This window comes from Dipodomys merriami, unplaced genomic scaffold (assembly GCF_024711535.1).
Source record: "Dipodomys merriami isolate MVZ:Mamm:240054 unplaced genomic scaffold, mDipMer1.0.p SCAF_143, whole genome shotgun sequence".
NCBI lineage: Eukaryota > Metazoa > Chordata > Mammalia > Rodentia > Heteromyidae > Dipodomys > Dipodomys merriami.
In genome coordinates, this window is record NW_027202749.1 from 3,025,722 (window position 1) to 3,051,179 (window position 25,458).

The 25,458-nt window shown below is 52.3% G+C and overlaps 2 protein-coding genes across 5 annotated transcripts in view; both read right to left on the bottom strand.

Annotated features, from left to right (window-relative positions):
* Tbc1d14 (TBC1 domain family member 14) overlaps positions 1–914 on the bottom strand; it is an 80,027-nt gene extending 79,113 nt beyond the window's left edge. Inside the window, exon 1 of the mRNA XM_070021799.1 lies at positions 894–914. The gene's annotated coding sequence lies outside the window, so the exon portion shown is untranslated. The remainder of the gene's footprint in view (positions 1–893) is intronic.
* Positions 915–11,518: 10,604 nt separating this feature from the next.
* Positions 11,519–25,458, bottom strand: part of Kiaa0232 (KIAA0232 ortholog) — a 63,346-nt gene continuing 49,406 nt past the window's right edge. The window contains exons 7-10 of one of the 4 annotated variants that reach the window (XM_070021794.1): positions 25,019–25,090; positions 19,649–19,757; positions 15,931–16,028; positions 11,519–14,127 (exon numbers count right to left, since the gene is read on the bottom strand). In XM_070021794.1, the coding sequence (XP_069877895.1) occupies positions 13,951–14,127; positions 15,931–16,028; positions 19,649–19,757; positions 25,019–25,090 (456 nt within the window). In that variant the 3' untranslated portion in view covers positions 11,519–13,950. The remainder of the gene's footprint in view (positions 14,128–15,930; positions 16,029–19,648; positions 19,758–25,018; positions 25,091–25,458) is intronic. The other 3 variants (XM_070021795.1, XM_070021796.1, XM_070021797.1) reach the window with 3 other exon arrangements.

Consider the following 25,458-nt stretch of genomic DNA (forward strand, 5'->3'; position numbering starts at 1 on the left):
CACAGCCGTGCTGGGCGGGCGGAGAGCGGAGGGCCGGACCGGGTCCCCCCCCCCCCCCCGGGTCCCACCGCGCCCGCGCGACGCCCGAGCGGGGCCGAGGCGGCCAGGTTTGGGGGCGCACTGACCCCCCACGGCAAAGCTTCGGGTTCGCCCTGACGACGCACAGGGCTTCCCGCCGGGCTCCCGTGCGTCCCGTCCGGGGTCAGCGGGGACCCCGCCTCGGGCCCACCGGCACCTCCGCGGCCGGACACGGAGATCCACGGACGGGGCCCCGCCGGCTCCGCCCGGGCGCGCACGCTCTCCCGCGGCGGGCGCTCCGAGCCCCGCGTCCGAGGGAGAAACTTTTTGCCGAGTTCCGGCCAAGGCGCGAGGGACGGGGGAGCGCGGCCGGCCCTCCGCCCCGAGCCGGGCCGGCCCCGAGCCCCCTCCCCCGCCTGAGGCGCGCCCCTCGCGGCCCGGCCTTCCCGAAGCCCCCAGTACCCCGTCAGCGCGGCTCACACGCCATCCCGGGCCCGCGCCCCAGGCCGAGCGGGACCCGCAGCCGGCTGGGCCCGCGCCGCCGCAGCGCGTCCGTGGCAGGTGCGCGCCAGCCGCGGCGCGGCCACGCCCCTCCCGGGACACGCCCTCGCACGGCCACGCCCCCGCTCCTGGCCACGCCCCCTCGGCTGAGCCCGCTCTTCCGCCCGGCCCGTCACCCCCGCCGCGCCGCCGCTGCGCTCGGAGCTCGGCGTCGCTCGCCCGCCCCTCTTCCGGCCGCTAGATGCCCGCCCGGCTTCAGTGCAGCGCCTCAGGCCCTTTGCTGTCCCGGGTCCGAGCGGAGCTGCGCGGAAAAGCCTCGAGAGGGTTCGGGTATCCGCAGAGCCGGCGCAGGAGCGCGACAGGGGCTCCCTCACCTGGTCGACTCCACCCGCGGCCATCTTGGAAGTGGGAAGCGGCTGGGCGGGGGAAGGGGCACGAGCGGGCTGGACCAGGCGTGGGGAGCCGAGCGGCGGAGCGCATCGATGGGGCGCCCCTGCCCGCAGGTGCGGGAGGGACGCGCGCCGTGCCGGACAAAGGGAGGAGGCCGCGCGAGCACGCGCCGGGGTGGGCGGCCTCCGCGGCCCCGGGCGCGGCTTTGACCTCTTGGTCCGCAGAGAGGGCTTCTCGGCTTCCTCCGTGGTGCGCTCACCTGGGGCCTGGCGCCATCTCCACTCCCTGAAGGCTTCTCATCAGCGCTGCGGGCCCGCGGAGGTGAGGTCGGGCTTCACGAGTGTTCTGGAAGCTGGGTAAGGTGCAGAACGGTCTGCCATCTGTGTGTGTTATTTCTATCTAACGGGGGGAGTGGGGAGGGCTGTGATCGAATCCGTTTCACGGAGCAGAGCATGAATTCAGATAGAATTCCCCGCCAGATGCCTGCTTCTTGGCGATGCTGCTTGGCCACCCCATAGGAGAAGTAGTTGACCCTCTAGAGGGTGAGCTCTGTGAACCAGACCCAGCAAGCTCATCACATGTATTCCTCCTGGGCCAGTTGCAGATGTGTCAGATTGCTGTGGCCCCACCAAGAAGACCTGGGTTTAGACCAGGAATCACCAAAGGGGAAACCCAAGAGCCCACTATAGCTGAGCCGACCCCAGGACTCGAGTGGACCAGTCAGGGTCAGGAAGAGCATCACGTCAGCCCAACACCTGGAGACACGCAGTGAATTCGTTTTGTGTGGGGTAGGGTCATTGGGGGTGGCTCACAAAACCCCTAACTTGTCTCTCCTCCCCAGCTCATTGCTGTAAAATTGCTTGGCACATATTAGTGATAGTAGGAAGGATTCTAAAAAATAACAATAACCACCTCTTGGTGTAATACAAGAAAGCAGAGTATTGGTGTCTAATAGAAGCTTTATAAAAGCCTAAACTTGGTGATTTTAAGCAAAAACAATACCAGGTCTTGTCCCTGCTCCTCCACACTAACAGGAAGGCAGATCCTTGCCCAGTGCTGGCTCAGGTAGAACTGGGCACATGAGATTAGTAGGATGGCTTTCACAGCATTTCTTGGGACTCCCTAACTACTTCCCAGCCTGATTGAGAGTCTGGAGGGTTTACAACAATCAGGAGCCATTGTGGTGCAAAGCTTTGCGTTTGGCGCCCCCTATCGGCCTTTCCACTCACACTCGCCAGCCTGTTGCTGGAGAAAGACCCCCCCAAGAGCCCACATCCCCTTCCCTGCCTGTGGCTTTGACCTATGTCTTACCTTATTGTCCTCAGCACCCGGAAGTATTCTAGGTAAAGGCACACAGCAATCTGAGCCTAGCAAAATTAAAAACAACAAACAGGATTGAGATGTGTGGCTATCTGTGTCACCTCACTTCACCTCTCAGAACCTAGCACCTCCTTGATGCCTGGAATTGAGAGAACACTGTCAAGGTGTCAGCTGTGCCTGGGGCCCCAGCCTGGCCCACTGCTGCAGGCTCTACTGCTTCCCAGGACGCCAACCCCAATGGTTCCTGGGATGACTGTAAAGCCCTTGCTTGATTCAGACAGGAAGTCCATCAGACCCTTATGTCACTGGCCAATGCCTCAGGCATCCAGAAAGCCTCTCTACCTGCCTCCCCCTGCACCTCTATCTCCATAAGACAGACAGCCTTTCCTCCTACCCTGTCACCAGGATCCAACAGGGAAATGCAAAAAAAAAAAAAAAAAACTGTCTACCTATCTTTGCCAGTGTCTAGCATGCCTGGAAAGCTCTTGGCCACAGCACCACCCACTCCCAGCAGTGATAGGGGGACCACTGTCAGAAGCCAAGCCCAAGCCAGAAAACAAAGCTAAAAAGCCTGGAGTGTGGCTCAAGTGGTTAAGCACCTGTCTAACAAGCTCGAGGTCCTGAGTTCAATCCCCAGTACAAAAGGAGAAGAAGGAAGAGAAGGAGGAGGAGGGGGGAAAAAAGTATAGGGGTAAAAGAGGAAGTACCCAGTACACCCTAGCATCTTCGCCTGTACGTTTTGTAACTTTAAATGTCCCCACAAACAAGGAGGATGGGCCCACAAACATAAGCACAGTGCCCAAGGCCATGGGAGGGTGATCTTGCCCCCAAAACCTGACCAAAGCAACACAAGGCCTGCACCCCCTTGAGAGGCTGGCATCACCACAGACACGCTCGATTGGGCTGAGGACCACCGGGTTGTGCCCCACTCTCCGGCTGCTCTGGGAACTCAGCACCCAGATTCTGGGAGGCTTAACTCAGGAGGGACTGGCTCCCAACCCAGGAACACCCATCTCCAGAGCCTGGGGTAGAGGGCAGGAGGAGGCATGGGCACAGATTCCCTCGGGTCACACTGATGCATCAGAGAAAGAAGAGGCCAGGCTCAGGCTCTGAGGAAATGCACAGAGGGCTTTGTGTCACAGCTCACCAAAGGAATCTCCAGAGCAGCGTTGCTTTGTTTTTTGTCGGTCATGGGGCTTGAACTCTGGGCCTGGGCGCTGTCCCTCAGCTCTGTCACAAGGTTTTTTTTTTTTTTTTTGGGTCCGGTCGTGGGGCCTGAACTCTGGGCCTGGGCGCTGTCCCTCAGCTCTTCAGCTCAAGGCTAGCACTCTACCACTTAAGCCACAGCCCCACTTCCGGCTCTTTTCTTATGTGGTGCTGAGGAATCGAACCCAGGACCTTGAGCATGCAAGGCAAGTGCTCTACCACTGAGCCACCTTCCCAGCCCCTGTCCCTCAGCTCTGTAGCTCACGGCTAGTCTCTACCACTTGAGCCACAGTGCCACTTCTGGTTTTCTGGTGGCTCATTGGAGATAAAGAGTCTCACGGACTTTCCTGCCCAGGCTGACTTTGAATTGCGATCCTCAGATCTCAGCCTCCTGAGTAGCTAAAATTACAGGCGTGAGCACCAGTGCCCAGCAGTAAAGGCATCCTCGAGCAGTCTGCTGTTGCTGCCACCCAAGAGCAAAGCAGGGGGCAGGGGGAGAGTGACAGTGCCACTTCCCCTCTGCTGCCCCACTTCAGGGTCCATCCCTGGGTCTCTACCCTAAGGGTCCCTCAGCACTTCCCACGTGTTAGGTCAGGCATTGTGCTGGGCACCAGGATGCCAGGTGAGCACAAGGAGTCACTAAATCTCTACCCTAAATCTCTCAGAACCTCCAGGGAAGCAGGGCACTGGTGGCTCACACTGGTAATCCAAGCTGCTCCATTGCCAGTTAGCCAGCAGAAAGGCGGGCTGGAGGCATTGTTCTGTGGTGGAGCACCAGCCATGAGCAGCCAAGACCTCGAGTTTGGCTCTGGTACCAGCCTCTCCCTTGGATCTCATCCTACCAGCCCTGGCCACTCTGCCCACAGGGCAGTGGGTGGGGAATGGGGGAGGAGGCTTTCTGGGGTGGTTTTGAGAAGGGTTTTGCTATGTGGTGGTACAGGATGGTGAGGCAGGAGGACCCTCCTGCCTCAGCCTCTGGGGGTACAAGTGGTGAGAGGGCAGAGAAGGCAACAGCTCCACGCTCTGTCTCTACCCATGGGATCCCTGCCTCCACGCCACAGCCCTCCACTCTCCCTCCCTACCACTGAGTGCCCGGAAAGAGGCAGGCAGCATGGGCGGCTTGGCGCTCTGCCCGGCACACCCATCCTCTCTGGGCTGTCCCAGGTGGACACGGAGCTCGAGGAGGCCGAGTCTGGGGTGGAGAGCAGCCACCAGGCCACGGCCTTCCTTAGTGGGCAGGAGGAAGGCGAGGCAGGCCGGTCGGCCTGGAGAAGTGAGGCCCAGGAAGAGAGGGTTCCAGGGCGAGAGGAGGCCAGAGCCCGGGCAGAACCCCCTCTGCTCTTCCACCCAGCCTGGGGCCTCAGCAGCCTCTCCCCCTCCTGCCCCCCGCCACGCGAGAGCGGGAAGCTCTTCAGTGTTGGAGGCAGGCTGCCGAGCATTTGTTCATGCACAGGTGATGGAAAGCAAGGAAGCATCTGGGATATCTAGGGAGGGCGCGCTGAGCCACCGGCCTTCCTAGGGAGGCTTGAGAACTCTTCCTGGCACGAGGCACTGCGGGAGCCTGAACACGCATAGAACAGGTGGCTGCATAGAGCAGCCCTGGGGAACGGAGTCAACCATGGAGAATGTCCCCAGAACATTTCCCTTCAGTACAGGCGCTCAGCACTGTGCTCTAAGGCCCTGGCGTTACTGTCCGAGTCCCTGCAGCAGTCTTCACATATCTCATCATCAGTGGGACATGGTGACTGAGGGAGGCCGGGCTTGGAGGGCGTCATGACAGGTCGTGTGCACCGCTCACTGTGTGTCCGGAGCCCCTACCCTGGGCACACAGACTGCAGATGCTGTGGAGGCCACTGATTGAATGTTCCCATAAACTACAGGAGCTACGTCTGTAACAAACAGCACCGCAACAGACACACCTAGTGTCAGCTGCAACATGAAGGCTTAGGAAAAGAGAAGAGGCCTCAGGAAATAACCTGTGCAAAGGTCCTGTGGATTAGTCCTTTCAGATCGGCCTAACCAAGTACCGCAGACTGGCAGCTTACAAATAACAGAAATTTGCTTCCCACAGTTCTGGAGGCTGACGAGGTCTGCCTCCAGGTTTACAATGTGTTCTTAGGGGCTGAAGGGCTGAGGGTCCTTTGATAAGGGCACCAATCTGATCTAATCTGTCAGATAGATGACTTCATCACCTAATCATTTCCAAACAAATTACCGTGGGGCTGGTTTTAACATAGGAAGTGGGTGGGGGAGAGCACAGGGTGAAAACTGTCAGATGAAAATGGAGTCTCTGTGAACTGAGGAAAACTGGGAAGGGATGGCACACGGGTGCCCGGTAGCAGGGTCACAAGGGTGACCACAGCCTCTTAGCCACGTCTGCAAGGAGCCTGCCCGCAGTCTGTCCAACCTGGGATCTCCCTGCTTACTGATCCTGTGGCCAAGGATGTTTGCATAATGGGCGGGAAAACCAGCAAAAAAAAAAAAAGCTGGATTAGAGACACGGCTCATATGGTAGAGCATCAGCCATGAGCAAGAAAGCTGAACAAGAACACAAGGCTCAGAGTTCACGCCCCAGTACAGGCACAAGCATCCACAAAAGGAAAGGAGGTGTTGGTGGGCAGCTTCCAGTGGCTCTGCCTCCAAGAGGTAGCAGGCCTACAGAAAACTCGGGAGGTCAGTCCTGTGTCCGGGCCCTGCCCCAGGCTCAGTCCGGCACTGGTGGCGACAGCGGTGGCTTCTCTGCCTTTCAGAGTGAGCTCCCCCTCTGACTCTGACTTCCGTTTGTAACCGCTTGTGGGTAACGTGTGTGATAGAAGATACCAAAACCATGTGAAACAGAAGACGGTACGGGATCCTGAGAGACCCATCACTGCCAGTCTCCCCTGTACTCTCCCATTTTCCTAGATTCTCCCAATGTAGATTCAGTTTCTGCAGTAGTTCAGCTTTTTAAAAGCATAATGATAATGTCATTGGCATATCTAATAAGCAATTTCTCAAATATCTTCTATTACCCTATTTTGTAGGTGTGTATTACTTCACTGGGAATAAAACCCAGGACCACTGAGCCACAAACATAGCCCTCTTTACAATCTTATTTATTTTTATTTGGCAGTTTGATTTCAGGGCCTTACACTTGCCAGGCAGCCGCTCTACCATTAAGCCGCTCTACCAACCCATTCTGCCTTGGTTATGTTCCTAATAAGATAGCACAGTTTTGCTCTGGGTTGGCCTCGCACCACAATCTCTGCCAATGGTGGCCTTCCCAGTAGCTGACACCACGGGTCACCAAACCTGATTTATGTGTTAGATAGCTTCCTTCCCTGGCTGGCCTAGACCTGCAATCCACCCAATTTCTGCTTCCCAAGTAGCTGGGGTCATAGGTACGCACCTATGAACTATGTATTTAGGTTTTGGTGGTACTGGAGATTGAATTCAGGGCTTCGCAGCTGCTCTACCACTTGAGCCATACCTCTAGCCCCCTTTTTTGCCTTGGTAATTTTTTTTTTTTTTTTTTTTTTGTCGGTTGTGGGGCCTGAACTCTGGTCCTGGGCGCTGTCCCTCAGCTCTTCAGCTCAAGGCTAGTGCTCTACCACTTGAGCCACAGCACCACTTCTGGCTTTTTTCTGCTTATATGGTGCTGAGGAATCGAACCCAGGGCCTCATGCCTGCAAGGCAAGCACTCTACCACTGAGCCACCTTCCCAGCCCACCTTGGTTATTTTTTAGGTAGAGCTTTACTTTATGACTGGGCAAGCCTGGGCTGGGATCCTCCTACTTCTGTCCCTGGGGTTACAGGCATGCAAGATCTAGCCCAACAGCTGGTTGGGATGGAGTCTCGTGAACTTCTGACCTCCGACTACAACCCGATCTCTACCTCCTATCTAGTGAGGATTGTAGGCTTGAGTCACTATATCCAGCCAGCTTTTATTTTTGAGTCAGGGCTAAGGTGCTCCTCATGCTTCTGCCTCTTGAGTGCTGGGACTACAGGTATGTATGACTGCACTCTCAGTTAAAGGCTCTCAGCGGCTCTTGGATTTATTTTGTTCAGCTGTGGTTCCACGGGCCACCCGCTGAGGCTGGTTTACATTGGGGTTGCCGCGTGGAGCACTGTATTGATTTTCAATTAACCAGTTTTCAATGTGATGGCAGCATGCTTCAATTCCTCTCACATGGTTGACCAAGGGCTTCACTGCTGAGAAAGCCCAAATCACCACTGTCTGGGAGGTGGGGTGGGTCACCAGTCTACAGGAGACTGGCCTGAGAAAGGCTCCTGGGCACAGTGATCATGAGTGACCTGTCTTATCACTTGTTCACGCTCCATCTAGATCTCTGTGACAGCCTTCTTTGAAATACTGCACAAGTTCTAGCACATTCTTATTTTTAATTCTAGTCGGTCATGGGGCTTGAACTCTGGGCCTGGGCGCTGTCCCTGAGTGCTTCAGCTCAAGGCCAGCACTCTACCACTTGAGCCACAGCACTTCTGGTTTTCTGGTGGTTCATTGGAGATAAAGAGTCTCCCGGACTTTCCTGGCCCAGCTGGCTTTGAACTGTGATCCTCAGATCTCAGCCTCCTGGGTAGCTAGGATGGCAGGCGTGAGCAACTGGCACCATATCTAGCCGTCTTTACCCAGTGTTGGAGAGCACTTGCTCACCCATGGCATACACAGTGCCCGTCTCAGGCCCTCCACACTGGCAGCCGGAGGCATACAAGGCCCCACACGAACTAGTCCTGCCAGCTCCCCAGCCCCAGCCCAATACCCAAGTGGAGGCCATGAAATGGCTCCTGCCACTGGCTTCAGAGGGGGCAACAGCCCCACCACGCATCCATTCACGCCCGGCACTGATCTGTGGGAGACCACCTCCCTAGGACTGGAGATGAGCCCGCGCTGGCAGTGTGGCCCACCCCCGAGCTGCTTCCCCGCTCCCCTGGAAGGAGGGGAGATCCTGTTCCTGTCACCCGGCGCCTCCCTCCAAGCTGCCTTTCTGTGTGTGGCACTGTGCCCTGCTGATGGCCTTCCGTGGGGTGCTGCCCAGCAGGCAACAGGGCCAGCCACTGGGGTGTGCGGGAGCCTGGGGCGGAGACAGAGCCTCCTGTGTTTCCTGGAAGAGAAATGGGTCCCTCGTCCTTCAGGACCTGCCACCCACCCTGGGCTTGCAAAACCAAACTAGCTCCGCGCCGAGCCTGCCCCGTGCCCTCTTCTCACCCGTACATCTGTGCCAAGATCTGTGGGAGAGGCTCTCCTGCCCCTGAGACTCCAAGTGGGCCTTAGGTGAGGTGCCCGGCTGCCCGCCTTCCTCCTCCACAGGCTTGGTGGTCTGGACGGAGCTCCTCGGCCCTGCGCCAACGCGCACTCGTGGATCTGATGCTGCCCTTGGCCCCATCTTCTGGCCAAGCCAGCATACTGGGAGTCAGATGGAGGCCCTGGGATGGCCAGAGAAGCAGTTTTCCTGTCTTCAAGGGTGTGGGTGTGCCTGGGTAAGTCACATGATGGTACATGGCTGTGGCCAGCACCTAGCTGGCCAGGGGTTACATCTGTAGAGCCGGCCAACTGCAGCAGTTTCCACAGATGCCAAGGACCCTGACCCACAGACCAGCCCCCTCCCTTGGGACTAACCCTGGCAATGGTGCCCACTAACCACACCAGCGGTGGTGGCTGGCAGGCGGCGCCCAGGTGACATCTGCCCTGACGTCCGTGCTCAGAGCACGGCCTGCGGCCGCCTGTGTGCTACCTTCCCGTTCCTGCTCATGCTCAGGGCCGCCCGGCAGCAAGGCACAGCAGCAGGGCCGGAGCCGCAAGCCTGAGGCAGAGGCCCGTCTCTACGGCCGCCCTGTGCCACTCGAGTGGACCACAGTGCCTGGCAGAGCAACTCGTGTGCTGGGGGGAGCAGGCGCAGACAGGCAAGGGGTTGGTGGGGAGCCAAGGCTTCCTGTTGGGGTGCTCTTCCCTGGAGACACCCACAGGTATGTAACTGATCTGTGTAGCTGGTCAGGGGTAACTTTCCCTTTGCACTTCTGCTCTGGCCAGGCTCCCCCTGCCCCCCCCCCACACACAGAGGGAGCACGGGGTACACTCAGTCCTGGGACACATCATATTGGCCCTTGGGATCCCAGTGACGGGCCTGTGAGCCCCGCCTGCCCGCAATTCCTGGAGAGGGCATCCTGGTCAGAACCTACTCCCAGCGTGTAGAGTGACATCTGGAGGTGGCGGTGTGGGCGCGTCGAATGCAGTCACAAGGCTCAGCTGGAGCCCTGGCCCTGCCAGGGACCTGCGTGACTTTAAACACATCTCACGTCCTGTGGAGCCGGCTTCCCCTCAACACCCAGGGCGCCCTGAGCTGAAGGCTGAACAGAGCGAGTCCCATGTTCCTGGGTGCCCATAGCACCTGGGTGACTGTATCACTGCCAGCCACACACACATCCGTGGTGTCTCCAGGAAGAGGGTCCTACCAGGCCACTCTAAGGAGGGTAAGAGTTCAAGCCAACTCTCCATAGAAACCAGTCTTGGTCAATTATGATCCAGCACTCAGAGGCTTCTCTAGGTACAAGGTACCCTACCTACCCAAGATCACAAAGCCAAAAGCAGCTTAACACCAAGCCAGGTACAATGGCACACATCTGTAATCCCAGCTATTTGAGAGGCAGATCCAGGGAACATGGAGGGCTCACAAAGTATCAAGGTGGCTGGAAGTGAACTGGGGAAAACGAGGTCGCATCCTTAAGCTTCATTTTTTTCAGAGATAAACTGCATAAAGAATATGGGTTCTGTAGGGCGCCAGTGGTCACGCCTGTCATCCTAGCTACTCAGGAGGCTGAGGTCTGAGGATCACGGTTCAAAGTGAGCTGCACAGGAAAGCCACTGAGACTTTTTTTTTTTGGGGGGGGGGGGGTCCGGTCGTGGGGCCTGAACTCTGGGCCTGGGCACTGTCCCTCAGCTCTTCAGCTCAAGGCTAGAGCCACAGCACCACTTCCGGCTTTTTTCTTTTTGCTTATGTGGTGCTGAGGAGTCGAACTCAGGACCTCAGGCACACAAGGCAAGTGCTCTACCACTGAGCCACCTTCCCAGCCCGCCACTGAGACTCATCTCCAATTAATTACAGAAAAAGCTGGAAATGGTGCTGTGACTCAAGTGGTAGAATGCTGGCCTGGAGCAAAAAGCTTAAGAGACAGCACCAGCACTGGCAAAAAACAAAAGAAACAAAAAAACCATGGGAAAATAGGTGTTATAAGGTAGAGAAAACATTTTCAAGTATTAAAACAGGACAGGCACAAGCAGTAAGTCAAAATTTAGTCCTCTACGGAGGCCCCTCGCCCCCACCTCCACCCCCCTCCATGAAAGGTGACTGCTAAACTGAGAACAAGAACTTTCCTCAAATGGCTCAAATGAAGTACATGCTACAGCGTGGAGAAAAAGGCACATACCACCTCAGATGGTGGCCAGAGCCTGCTCCAGAGGACGCCGGCCAGCGCGCCACGGCAGCCCAGGATCTCCCCACGGGAGCTGTGCCCACCAGTAAGGACAGACACGCTCAAGGCTGCCCACAGGAATAGCATTCAGTAGTGAATACACAGAAAAATGCTCTAACCAACCGTGATCAATGCTAAACCTCATGATGGCAGAGAATCCAACTGTAACCACACAGCTGCGTGACTGCTGAGCCTGGACGTCAGGACAGAGCGAGTTCCTGTCTCAACCAGGGGCTGTGGCAGCTCTGCAGCACAGGGGTGAAGAATGGAGGCGTCTGCCTTCCCCATGTGCGCTCTTAAGCATACACAGACTTCTTTTTATAACAGACACCAATCATGTTACATGTGTAAACATCTGTTGTTTTTTTTTCTCCAGAGAAAAACAAAGAAGCAGTTTTATTACCTTTGTGAGGATCAGGCCTACCGCGTGTGCTGGGATAAAAAGTCTGCTTATTACTCAATAGACCCCGCCCACTCCCCTTTCCAGTTTCCGGGGCCTCTGTAAGGAAGTTACCTGCTTTCCATATAATAAGGTAATTTACGCTCTTAGGTTCTTCAGTTAAGAGGCCGAGTTTCTTGAAATCTTTTGTATCATAAATAATATCAGCAAACTGTTTTTAATTTTTTTTTTATTTGGTGTTAACTCCACAAGAAAACAAACAAAAAAAAATCAGTTACTCTGGTGTACGTGAAATCAGAACAATACAACCACGGAAAAAAAAATCTGAGCGCAGGAATGGAAAACTGAAACCTCAGTGCTATGGATATGCAACCTGCGTCACACCAGTGCTGCCACACTACAGAGTAGTGTGCCACACCAGTGAGCGTGTCACACCAGTGTGTGCCACAGGGTAGTGTGCACGGCACATCACAGTGAGCATGTCACACCAGTGAGCGTGCCACACCATGGCATAGTGTATGCGCCACACCATAGCGCGCTCAGCATTTGCCAACTGTTTTTAATGCTTTTTGTGATCATCCATTCACAAAACTTAAAAACCACACTTTCAACTCTGTGCTAAAAGCCTCTGAGCTTTAGCCACTTCACTATGATAACAAATAGACTTTGTCGATCCTTTGCTTATCAGCCTTCCCGTCCCCCACGGAAGGCATTCTATAGCCCCTCCCCCACGCTGGAGGATGTCAGCTCCTTTGTCACTTTGGAGCCCTTTCATGATGAGCAGCAGCTGTCCACAATCAGCTGAGCTCAAGGTTGTATCGGAAATCTATTTATTTGGTCTCTGCTACATAAGCAACGATTCCTAGGATAATGGTCACTGCAGTGATTTTAGGAATTTTCAATTTCCAATCCTTTTTTTTTTTTTTGCCTTTGATGTTATTAAGTGATATTTCAGTGCAGATGCTAATCAAATTTTAGGAAGCTCTAAAAGAAAGAAAATACATAAAAACTTATGTCTATAAATAAATAAGTGCAACAAAAAAACCTTACACATGCACACACGCACTCATACACACACATACACACACATACACATACACACACACACACACACACACACACACACACACACATCCACTGTAAAGTGTCAAAGGATGATGGTATGCTGTATAAAAATAAACCCTAGCAGGCAGTGAGGACCCCAGAGAGCGATCCGGGCTTCCCATGGTGAGGACACACACAACTCCAGCACTCCACACAGCACTGATGCTGCTTTCTACATTGTCAATTAAGAAAACACAACACACTTAACTGCTTCAGACCAAATACTTCGTGGGGCAGTTCAGTTCCCAGCCAATAAGCTCGTTATTCCTGTGTCCACTGCCTGCCCAAGTCAGTGGTGACGCTGTCAGACTTTTCTCCAACATCCCTGATGTCGCAGACATGCTAACCTGATTTTACAGGCTAGATGTTTTTGTTTTAAAACAGCGAGCTGGTTAAAAAAAGGAAAATGATTTAGAATGTTTCGATTTTGCACTTTTTGCTCCTAACCTCGCATCACTCTGCTGTACAGTGTGGTGAGCGCTCGAGGACGTGGGCGGTGCGTGCACACGCCTCCTGCGAGATGCACCGACTCCTTGGGGGAACCCAAGGCAACTGGAAAGCAAGTCACACGAGGCGATAATCAGAACAGCAGTCACACCGATACGCAGAAAAAATTACTCTACCCATCCCAGCCCACAGCACACAGAACTTCCCAGAACATTCTCTCAAACACAAAGTAAGAAGCAAGCTATACTACATCACAGCTACAAAGCAGCTAGCTGCAGCAGCCAAGATTTCTTTGGGGTGATAAGGCCTTCCTTCTTGCATGTCAAATGTTTGTAACTTCCAAGTTTTGAGGACTACAACTCAAAGTAGTCACCAATGAACAGCAACCAAGGGCCTCACCCTGGGCTGAGGGGTGGGTGAGGGGCATCCTTACCCCTCCCCGCCTCATCTCCTGTCCCACCCCCCAAATCCTTGGCTTCTTCAGTTAGCAAGAGTAACAAGTCATAGTTTCTTCCGTGATACTTTAGAGGGAAACTCTAAGAGAGAAAACACAGTAGTAGTTTACTAAGTCTCTAAGCGCACACCCTTGCGGGTCCTAGTCAAGAGTCCATGAGGCTTCACTGAAGGACCGCGGATGAGTCGCCATGCCTCCCTCCTGCCTTCAGAAAGGCCCGGGCCCCGTGCAGGGAAGGGCCCATCTCCTGGCTCTCAGAGAACATGGCTAGTCTCTGGCCAGCGCCACAGCTGCTGGCGCTGCTATGTGGGTGGGTCATGGCGGAGCAGCGGCAGCGAGGGGAAGGAAGGCCTGCAGCTGCGATGCAGGAGCGGGGACACCTCTAAGACAAGCACATGCACACCCATTCTTCACTGGACAGCACAGTCTAGTCTACTTCAGATAGCAAGAACTGAACAGCTGGGAAACAAATCTTCAACAGGACAGCTGTCCTCAACTCTAAAATAAGCAAGAAGAGAAAGAGAATCACTGATGTGAATCAGTTAATTGAAGAAGAAACCTAAGTTGCTGCTTTAGACTAACAGGCCTCACAGAAGGCGATTTCCCGTCACACATCGTTTGACACGAGCGGAGCCACTCTGCAGGGTCAGAGGTGAGTTCGGGAGAAGAGCTCCTCTCCACTGGGGCCCGCCCACTGGCCGCCTTCGGAGCCAGAGTCCCGGGAGTCGGAGCTGGCGCTGGAGTACGTCTTCCTGCGGAGGCCGTTCGGTTTTGCTCCAGAACCTCTCTCTTCTGTGCATCGTGCCTCATAAACAGAAGACACCTAAGATTCAAGAACAAATGTTCAACAGTTCAAAAATCAAAACTTCTCCTCCAAAGGGCTAAGACACCCCACTGATTAAACAGAGAAGAAAGAACAAATCACTAGTGTTCTGTGGAGTTTCACTTTTTTAGAGAAAAATTTCCTCTGCTCCCTAATCCATCAAGATCCCAAATATGAATTCTGCACGGGGTCACGTGGACAATGTGGCGGTGTCAGGGTAGCTAAAAGGGATTCCTTAATTTTCTACAAGTGTTTAAGTGCTCTGGTGCTGGGTGCAGACGGGTGCAGACCTTTTCCAGGAGGTGGCCACTCCTCGGGTTCGATGCCCTGCGGGTGGGGAGGATGGGAGTGGCTGAGAGGTGGGACTCTGGGGGGGAGGGGGGAGTTTCTGCAATGGGCCCAGCATGATCTCACCCTGCATAGGGTTGATTCTCTAGTGTGGGACTGTTCCTCCATGAGAGGGTTAGCATCTCTTGCCCCTCAGACACGAGAGGCAAGTAGAAACTCTGCGAGTCACAGCAACGCTCGCCACCCCCACAACACACTTACCAGCCCTACTCTATCACTGTCCCTGCTGGAGAGCCCAAAGCACTAGCACTGAAAGGCCAGGGAGGGGAGATCAAGACTGCTGAGCCAGGGGGCCAAAGCACACAGGGCCTTCCAGGCCAGAGGGAGTTAGGGCTTTATGCAGCAGGTAGGAGTGCGGGGAACGGGATGGGGGTGGGGTCCTAGAGTCAGGGCACAGGGGCTCCCGGCTCAGGACTGCACTCACTTGGTAGTTCAGTTCTATGACCTTAGCCACATGGCTCTTAATCTTTAGGTGCCTCATGTTTTGGGGTTTTTTGTTTTTTTTCCAGGAAAAATGGGCGTGCCATCAGTGCCTACCACGTGAGGGTATTTTGAGGCCACTGTCTTGCTGGCTAGAGAGCAGAAGCAGAAGCAGGAAGGACCCTGAGGAGGCATGAGAGGATGGATAGAGGGGCGGTATGAAGTGGATGTGAGTGGAACTCAGGCCAGTAGGCAGACTGCATGTGCAGGGAGGGAGGAAGAGACAGGCAAGAGTGGCTCCAGGTCTGGGCTTGAGGTTGGTGGGAAGGAGGAGTCTGCGAGCCCCCTTACAGGGCAGCCTCGGTCCACCAAATGACAGGCCTGTGGGCACAGACATCACGTGGTGTTTTGAAGGAAGTTCTTACAGGGCTTGAACCAACACCCACAATCAGCTCTGAGAAGGAAAATGAGTCTCCTTAAATTTATTCACCCGCCTTCTTGCCTAACTAGGAAGGCCTGAGACTAAGGCAGACACGGGCCATGACCCTGCCTTCAAGGCACCCAGCCTTTCTGACAATACCGATGTATAGATTATCCAGTGCACCAAATGCCATGGCTCCAACAAGAGTGCTACCCAGACAGTGTGGTGAGGGACAGAGGCAGGGGGGAGGGGGCGGAATATCTGTCCCTCAGAGGCCAGGACAGACAGGAAAAAGCCACTAGAAAGGCTCCTTGGCAAGTGCTTTGACAGATGCAAAGGTGCCGCTCAAGAAGGTCGGGGCCGGCCAGCTTCCCATGTAGATGTCCTGCGGCAGCAGTGTCAAGGCGGCCAGAGCAAGACGGAGGACTTTGTGAGAAGGCTGGACATAAAGGGTCAAGGGAGAAGGTGAGGGAAACCCGAAGGAAAAGCCAGAGAGGATGGGGATGGGGAGGGGGTGGGAGTACGTCGCATGGCTCCCAGGTGTCTGACTACAGTGACGAGGGCAGCCGTGGCCATTTCTAAGTTAACAGCAAGGAGGAGGACAGTCCACTTACCCTATTAAAATCTAACAGACGCTCTTCATTACTGGGTATTTCTTTAACATCTGGATATTCTTCTATACCATTGTCTCCCTTGGCATTTGTATAACATTCTTAATCATTTTGAATGGAAAAGGGAAAAAAGGGAAAGGGGGGAAATTCCATTAAGACAGTTATGAAACATACATTTTTGTTCCATTTTCACTGAAAAGTCAGATCTCCCAACCCTTTGGAGGTTTAAAGCAGGCACTAAAAGAAGGCAGGCAGCAAGGTATGCACAGGAAAAATGCTCTCTTGGACCAGACTATGAATGAATCTGATCTAAACCACAGGCATTCTAAGCACAGTCCAACATGAGACCTGCTCCAATCTGCTCTCGCGCCTCTGACAGGGTGCCCTTGGGAGCACAGGATAAGGAAGCTCATGGGGCTGTGCTCTCAAGAGTGCATGCGAGTGGAGGGAGACGGTGACACGCTACGGATGTGCTCATGAAACAGCACACAGGGACGTGCAAGGAGAAAGCAAGACAGGCCTGGCCTGGCCTGTTCTTCCTGGCAACCCCCCTAACCCAGTGTTCCCTATACCTGTGCCACGTGAAAGGAAGGAGGCTAACCAGTCTCCTTGTACCGGGCAGTGGCCCCCAAAGCAGGAAGGACTCAAACAGCTCCAAGAAGTCCAATTGTTTGCAGCCTAGGCTGAGCATCTGAGTCATCGGTAGCACTCAAGAGACAGACTGCTAGAACTGCTTGAAGAGGCAGGCGACGGTCCAGCCGTCTGAGAAGCAACCCCAGCAGGTACTAGTCTCAATCTAGACTGGCCTTTGTCCCCTGGCTTCATGCAGGCAGCGTCTATGAAAGACATGGCACATGAGAAAACTAGCTAGACTGGACTTGGGCCTAGCTCTGACATATACTCGGGCAGGAAGTCCCTTGGTACTCGAAGCAGCACCAATGCAATGCTCTGTGCACAGAGGCACGGCAGCAGCCACCACTGGGGGTCAAGGGAGGCCATGCATGCCAAGGCCTACCCTGTGCAGCCTTTCACCTTGTGTTGGCTGTATGCATCACTCTCCACAATCTGGCATGGCCAACTGAAAACTACTAGGAAAACCCAGGCTTGATGCCAGTTCTGCTCCTCACCTGCAGTGTAACTCTGTCCCAGACCTCTTACCTGCCCTCGGAAGACTCTGAGCACATCACCTTCAAGGAGGCACTCACTGTGCACGAAGTTGGCATGCGCACAACCACCACACTAGGCTGGACAGGGCAGGGGCCTGTGATGGCCCAGCCTTGCTTCCTCCCTCTGACTACGCTCCCACCCCGCTGCTCTTGCCCCAGCTGGTCCAGGAATGCTCCTCTCTCCCAGGAAGGGCATTAGGACAGAGAACTAGGCCCCTGCAGCTCACAGTGCTCACAGCAACAGCCATGAGTAAATTCAAGGGATAAGCCCAGCACGGTCTGGTGCCCTGTACCTTTCTGCACAGCTGCCCAGACTGGACTCGTGCCTTTGAGCCTCTACTTACAAATGGAGCCAGTGGAGCACACAAAGGCCCCATCACTGTGGAGACCTAGAAACTAGGCACAGCAACATGGAGTTCCAACTGAGCACTGTGTCTCCAGTCTGGGCTCTAACCATGGTCTCTGCTCCAGACTCAGGGCCCTCTCCACATGGCTAGGATAACACATGCCAGTGCCAGCAGACCCTTCCAAATCCTGAAAGCCAGCTGGACAGTGCTGTCACACCAGTCAAAGCCTCTGGAGCCTGCTCTCCACTAACTGGCTGCTTACACTCCCGTGTCATCAGCCTTTGTCCAGCCACTGCTTCTGTCTGGCACTTCTCCCTGCAGCTAGTCTAGGCAGTCCCACCTAACCAGAGGAGGGCAGGGATTGTCTCTGCATTCCCAGAGCCAAGAGCAGTACCCAGTACAAGGCAGGCATGACCTGCTGAGTGAAGTGCCCATTCAGCAAGAAGACGACGGGGGAGAGTGCCAGGGGCATGCACCCTCAAGCCAGCTGGGAGCCCAAACAGGCTGTCTCACTTCCCAGCCTGGGCCCCTCTGTGTACTGGAGGACAATCTGCTTTCCAGAGAACAAGTCAGGCACTACTCTGAGCAGTGCCAATCATGCCCAATACTAGAAGCATCAGAATGTGCTCAGTCATTACTGCCTACCTGTCTTCTACCTGGAACTTCCTCCCGAGGCTAGAATTACCCAGGCCCCCCACAGAAAGTACATTTCATACTGTCATGACTGGGCAGCTCACGGGGATCTAATCATCCAAAGGAGTGGCTGCCTCCAGGCACAGGTGGCTCCCTCCTGTCATCCTAGCCACTCAGGAGCAGAGATCCAAGGATCTCAGTTCAAAGCTAGCCCGGGCAGAAAAATCTGTCAAATTCTATGTCCACTTAACCAGCAAAATGCCAGACTGGAGGTGTGGCTCAAGTGGTTGAGTGCTAGCTGTAAGATAACACACTGAGGCCCTGTATTCAGGCCCTGACACATAAGTGAACAAACACAGACACACACACACGGACTGGCTACTATCACTTATCCACAAGCCACTCTATACCACAGACAGAAGTAGTACATAGCATCACTTATTGGCACCTGCCAAGAGATTATAACCTTGATAACTGAGAACCTAAAGCCAGAAGTTGGTGCTGGGTTCCTTCCTACTAAGGATGACAGCCATCCCAGAGCTGAGGGACCCATCAGTGGAGTACATGTTAAAATCACTACAAGGAAGCAGTCTTATGCTAAAGGTGGCAGCTCCTTACTAAAGGCTCTTCCAGAGTGGGCTTCTGCAGCACAGCTCTGGATTCTTCACTGTTGCCACAGATGTTTGAAGCATACACCTGATGGTAACACCCTCCAAACTCACAGACACCCTTTCCTCAGCCATCCTTTCTCCATGGAAACTCTGACAAACACACTTAGGTTCCCAAATAATCAGATAAGCTCCTTCCCATCTGCTTCTGGGCCCAGCGACAACCTGCTGAGCCCATGGGACCTTGTTTATTTATTTATTTTTTTGTCAGTGGTGGGACTTGAACTCGGCCTGGGCGCTGTCCCGAGCTCTTCAACTCAAGGCCAGGGCTCTATCATTTCCAGTTTTCTGGTAGTTAATTGGAGATAAGAGTCTCCTGCCTGGGCTGGCCTTGAACCTCAATCTTCAGATCTCAGTCTCCTGAGTTGCTAGGATGACAGGAAGGAGCCACAGCAGCCGGCTTTGTTTAATATCTTCAAGCAGCTGTACGAAGGAGTTGCCATTCAACAAGAAGTCTACAAATACAATCTATCTTGATCAATGTCACTCCCTTCAATATTCTCAATGCATCCCTCTCCTCCCCACCCCTACCCTCACTCTTTTTAATTTTGCAGGCCATGCATTGGATTCTTGGCTGCATGCTCCTCTTCTGGACCCCTGTTCTTTTCTCCTGTCAGTCCCTCGTGCTTTCTTTCCTGATTATTTCCTCCTCTGTGTCCACTGGTGGCAGCACACATCTCATCATGGCCATTAGGAATTTCCAACCTGTCCCCTGTTGCCCTGTTGTTGAGGTTAATAGCAGGATCCAGTTCTCACTCCTCATCACTATGTGCTGTGTGTGTGTGACAAAGATGCTTGCCACAGAAATCGCTAGTTAAGTGTTCGTGGACTGACAGTCCTAACAAAGGAATTTGTTGCGCTAATGAATTTGAAATCTGAATGAGTAAATGAACACAAATCTCCTTACCTTCACATTCTGATGCTGGAAAAAGAGGAGAATACAAAGCTTTTTCCCACCACATCTGCTTTCCTTGATTTGTATTTATTTCTTGTACATCAGTGTTCAATACAGGAAACTGTTTAGATTAAACCAAATACAGAAAGTGTTTATAAACTGGCAGGATAGAGACTATCCAACTATTATTAATTATGGACAGCAAAGTCCAGGATTTTTACACTGGTGAGACTTTTTGGTACTGTTTTGGATAAGGCAAGGATAAAAGCCAACATGTTTGTAGCAAATTAAGTTTTCATAAAAAGCTATTACTCTGAAAGTGGACAAAAATCTTAACAAAACAAACCCCAAACTACTAAACAAGGCTTAAAATCGGACAAGAAATGCTGCCAATTTAGAGAAGATTTCTAGGTTTCAAAGTGCACACAGGTAATCAGGGCTCTGGCATTAATGAGGTACGCTACAGAATGGGGTAAAGGGTGACGACTCTTACCCATGGCCACAGCAGGGGGAGGTGTCCACACCCACAAGAGTAACCCAAGGCTGAATCCACGCTCCAACGTTCACAACTACAACTCTCAAAGGTTAGCTGGACTCTCTCACCACCTTTCTGGGAAGCGAGGGCAAGGCCCCACATGGCTGTGGTCAGCTTGGTCGGCACACACATTCTGGTGTGCCAGTCTTCACCCCTCCCGTGTTCTTTTTACTCTGCCTGTGGCAGGCCTGTTAACACTCCCAGAGCTAGGGCCTAGGCTTGTAGAAGCAGCCTGCTCAGCGGAGAGGCCTGTAAACTCCAGATAAATATTTACCATTTTAATGCCTTTTTTTTTTTTTTTTTTTTTTTTTGTCGGTCGTGGGTCTTGAACTCTGGGCCTGGGGGCTGTCCCTCAGCTCTTCAGCTTAAGGCTAGCCCTCTACTGCTTGAGCCACAGAGCCACTTAATCTTTATCACTTTAAAGGTGTGTTCAAGTTTAAAACCTGAACTACTTCAATAGCTGATGATCATCAATTCTCTAAAAGGTTTAAGCTTTTAACTGTAAATTATTTTATGGGTCTAAAACTGTTTGACTCAGAAACATATCTCTATTTTGTGACTGAGAAACACACTTCATGCTTTCATTTTTATTCAAAATAATTTTCAGAAATACCCCTAAATTAGGAACCAGAGGAGAATGGTACTGTCTATCCAAAGTGGTCAGTTAACTAATCTTCGTTGTTTTCTCCTGCAGCTTATTCTACAGGAGACCTAATCGCACTGTTAAGACTCGAGGTGCTGGGGTCAAGAGGACTGAGCAGGTGAGGCTGAACGTAACTGAGGCCAGCAGTACAGTCTGTAGTTAATTAAAGGTGGACAACAACACCTGACACCCGGTTCACAGCAACCCTAAGCCTCTTCAGGAAGACCTTACCTATTCTGCGAGAGGCACTGGGCAGTACTAAGGGAAGGGTAGCAGAATTCTCACCACCGCATACTGGAAAGATGTGGATTTTAGGGAACAGGCCCCTGTTGGAGTTCCCATCAGCTCTGAGGACCTAATGATGCTGCTTATTTATCTGTGAATCCTCTCATGAGACAGGATGAGGACTTGGGCGAGAGAAGGGGAGTTAATGATGGAGGACTGGTCATGGTGAAGAAGGAGCCTGGAGGGGTCAAGGCACCACTGAGGAACTGGGGTCACACACGGAGACGAGGTCAGATGCCAACGGAGACGCACTGGGAGCTTAAGGACAAGACTATGTATTTTAACCAGGTACACAGTAGATAACTGTGCCTACAAACCTGAAGAATCCCCTCTAATCTAGGGTGATTACTCAGCACATCAGTTCTTCTCTTTCTTCTGCTGACCCCATTACTAAGAGCTGACCCATTTCTACCTTTGTTTCAGGAGTCTTTGCAGCAGCATCCTCCATTTGGATGTCAGCTCCAATGGCAGGTTATTTACAGTCTTGTTTCATGCTTGGCTAACTATGTTCAACAAATAGGTGTCAGTTCATGAACTCTTTCCTGCCGGTTGTTCCCAACTTTTAGGTTGCAAAGCAAAGATGTGACCACATTTTGCTTACCTACTGTTTAACAATGAACTAAGCTTGGTTTGGTTGTGAGTACTAAGGAGGAAACTGGAGTCAGGGAAGAGAGTTAGATCACCAAGAGGAGGTGATCTACCTGCCTCCGGTATCTTCTCCCTCACCCACCTCCAAGTGCTTCCTGCCTGGTCTGACTCCTCCCTGCATCCCCAACTAACCATGTGCCTGGTGTCCACGCCCCGATTCTGGACAGCCTTACACTCTCATAAAGCACCTAAGTCAGTGTGTTCACTGTAAAGGCAGCAGGTAATGACAAAAACACAGGCTCTCTGCTGCTATTCATTCTAGCACCTGGCACAGCAGGCACTTGATAATACTCAATGAAAACAGTGCATGTGTGCGGGGTTGGGGGGTGGAGGGATGGGGAAGGGAGGAAGAGGAAAAAGAAGAGGAGAGAGAGAGAGAAGCTTTATCCAAATTGCCTAACAACGAACATTTTTAGCAACACCTGTTACACTCAGAGTTCTTCAGAAGATGAAGGTAAAGGAAGCCAAGACTCTGAGCTTTACATTCTTTCTTACTCAATAGCCTAGCTATTCAGGGGAGCAGAAAGATGCTGCAGTACCTTTATGGGGTTCCAGCATCCTCTGTCAAAGCTGCCTGTGTTGTTAGGGCCCGCCTTAACCTCTTTAAAGAAAAAAAAAGTGAAAAAAAAAAAAAAAAAAAGCAACAGATAAGAGAAGATCCTGAGCACAACACAGCCTGGAAAGCACCTGCTTTGTGCTTTCCCTCATTTGTGGAGATTGAGAGCCATGGGAAAGCTTTGGCCAGCTCCCTCCCCTCACCCTGTGGAGCCTGTACCTCCTGCAGCAAAACATCATGGGGGGGCTGGGAAGGTGGCTCAGTGGTAGAGCGCTTGCCTTGCATGTCTGAGGCCCTGGGTTCAATTCCTCAGCACCACATAAGCAAAAAGAAAAAAGCCAGAAGTGGCGCTGTGGCTCAAGTGGTAGAGCGCTAGCCTTGAGCTGAAGAGCTGAGGGACAGCGCCCAGGCCCAGAGTTCAGACCCCACAACCGGACCCCTCCCCCCCCCCCAAAAAAAAAACAGCATGGGAGGGATTGTTGTAACATCGCCAGGACAGCCCCTTTCCGACTGCAGACCCACCGCCCTCCACAGCCAGTCTAGCAGCACAGCCCAACGTCTGTAGAATCTAAGTGACTTCTCTTTGACTGGACCAGGAGATTCTTGAAGGCAGTAACTGAGCCTCCTGCTTCTTTTTGGAGCTAAGGGAGCAATGGAGTAAGTGACAAGAAGGCATACACGCTGAGGACCTGCGGTACACTGCAAGTTTGTTGGTCCTTACTTCCACCCACAATGAAAGAGCCATGGTCCCTACCATACACACCTCTACCCAGGCTTCTCCACCTGGCATCCCGCCTGCAGCCTACGCCCTCCTTACATCCTGTACAACCCAAGTGTGTTCAAATGGCCTTCCACACCTCTTATGGTCTGGACAGGCTCTCCAAGGTTCCAATAGCGGTCCAGGTTCACCTCCATCTCCCAGTCTACCTCAGTCCCTAAAATGGTGTTGGCTCTGATGCACTGAAGGTTAAGGAACTAGGTAGTGGATCACATACATCCATACAGTGAAACGTGTAGGAAATCAAAGGCCATTATAATAACATGCCATTTTAGTTAAAAAGGAGAAAACAGGAGGAAGTATGTGTTTCCACGCAGGAAACACAGATGGCAGATTTACTTGTGCTAGCAGTTGCTACTGGGAAATATGATACTCTCCTGTAACTTAATACAAAATGTACCAATGGCCTATTTCAATGAAAGTAAACTATTTACAAACTCATTTTATAACCTGTTTACTTTGTGTGTGCCAGTACCAGGGCTTGAACTCAGGGACTTGTATTCGCAGCTTTTTTGTTCAAGGCTGGCACTCTACTCTTGAAACAGACCCCCACTTCTGGCTTTTTGCTGGCTAACGGAGATAAGCTTTGAGCTGCACTCCTCAGATCTTAGTCTCCTGAGTAGCTAGGACTACAGACTTGGGTTGCCAGCACCTGGCTGGACTGGTTTTCTTGAAGACCAGAATGAACTCTTCATGGACAAGAACGATGCTCCCTCACCCAGGGCTCCCACCTCAGTGAAACAAGCAGGCCACAGGCATCTGAAAAGGCTGCGTAAGTGAACTTTTTTTTTTTTTTTTGGTCAGTTGTGGGACCTGAACTCAGGGTTTACATATCTTTCTCCCTGGACTTTTTCCATGGACTAACCTATTTATCTCATCTTTATGTAAATTCAAATATTCTCATAATACTGACTGCTATTCTGACTCATGTTCATTATATCTTGTGGTTTTTAGTTTAACTCTCAATTCTAAACATAAGGAGATCATAACTTATAGTATAAGTATCAATTATGAGTGAAAGAAAGCAATCATTTGATTTGTTTTGTTTTGTGGGAAGTAGGGGCTCAAACCTAGGGTCAGGTCTATGCTAAGCAAGCTGGTACTATTCGCTGTCCCTGAACCTCTTTTTGCTCAAGGCTAGTGCTCTACCACTTGAGCCACAGCACCACTTCCAGTTTTTCAGTGGATAAAAGTGTCACGCAGACATTTCTGTCCGGTCTGGCTTTGAACCGCAATCCTCAGATCTCAGCCTCCAGAGTAGCTAGGATGATAGATAGGCATGAGCTACTGGCACCCAAAAACAAATCCTATTCTTCTCATTTTCCCAAATACCAATTCTACTAGAAATGCTACATTTTTGTCCTCTTGCTCTAGTGCAGAGACTACTAGTCACTTTTTTTTTTTGGTCCAGTTGTGGGGCCTGAACTCTGGGCCTGAGCACTGTCCCTCAGCTCTTCAGCTCAAGGCTAGTGCTCTACCACTTGAGCCACAGCGCCACTTCCGGCTTTTTTCTTTTTGCTTATGTGGTGCTGAGGAATCGAACCCAGGGTCTCAGGCATGCAAGGCAAGCGCTCTACCACTGAGCCAACTTCCCAGCCCTACTAGTCACTTTTAAGTGAGTTCACAGACTGCCTTCTGGAAAGGTTCTCCAGGGAAGGTAAGAATCTCCTCTTATGAGCCCCAAAGTTGACCAGCCAATTGTGACGGGGGCAAGGGCACAGGTCTGAGCCCCAGCCTAGTCTCAAACTGTCCCTTCAGGTCACTCCTTCAACTTCATACCTCACGTGGATCTATGAGGTCAACCTGAACCTATAGAGATGTTAGGAGAGATTGGTGCTGACAGTACCGGCAACTCAACTCTTGGGAAACCCCAAACATCCTCTGGAAGCTAAGACCTCAAGGCCCAGAATGCTGATAAGATAAATACATCAACATACTAGAAAGCGAAGGAATATGGTAGTGGTATGATGTAGAATCTTGCTTCTTTCCTCTTTTTCTTTCTTCCCAATCTGGAACCAGGTGAAATACAAAGTACATAAAGGAATATTTAAGGAGTAAAAATGGGGCAATGAACAACAAATAAAGGCTAGCATTACTGAGTTCTCTTTAGCATTCACATTTTGGTTTTTCAGTGGAAGTGAACTCATCACTCTACACATCTCTATGGGCCGACTAGAAGGGATTCCAAGTTCCTGGGACCCCTATTCTCACAGCTGGACACTGAAGCACAGAGCCTCAACAAATGAGTAAGGTGTGGTCCACAGCCATATGGAGTTGCTAATCAAGTACAAGACAGAAAGTACATAAAAAACATGGAAAATGTGATAAAACAAGAGGCAAGAAGTGCAGGAAAATTACAAGGGAGAAATGAATTCAG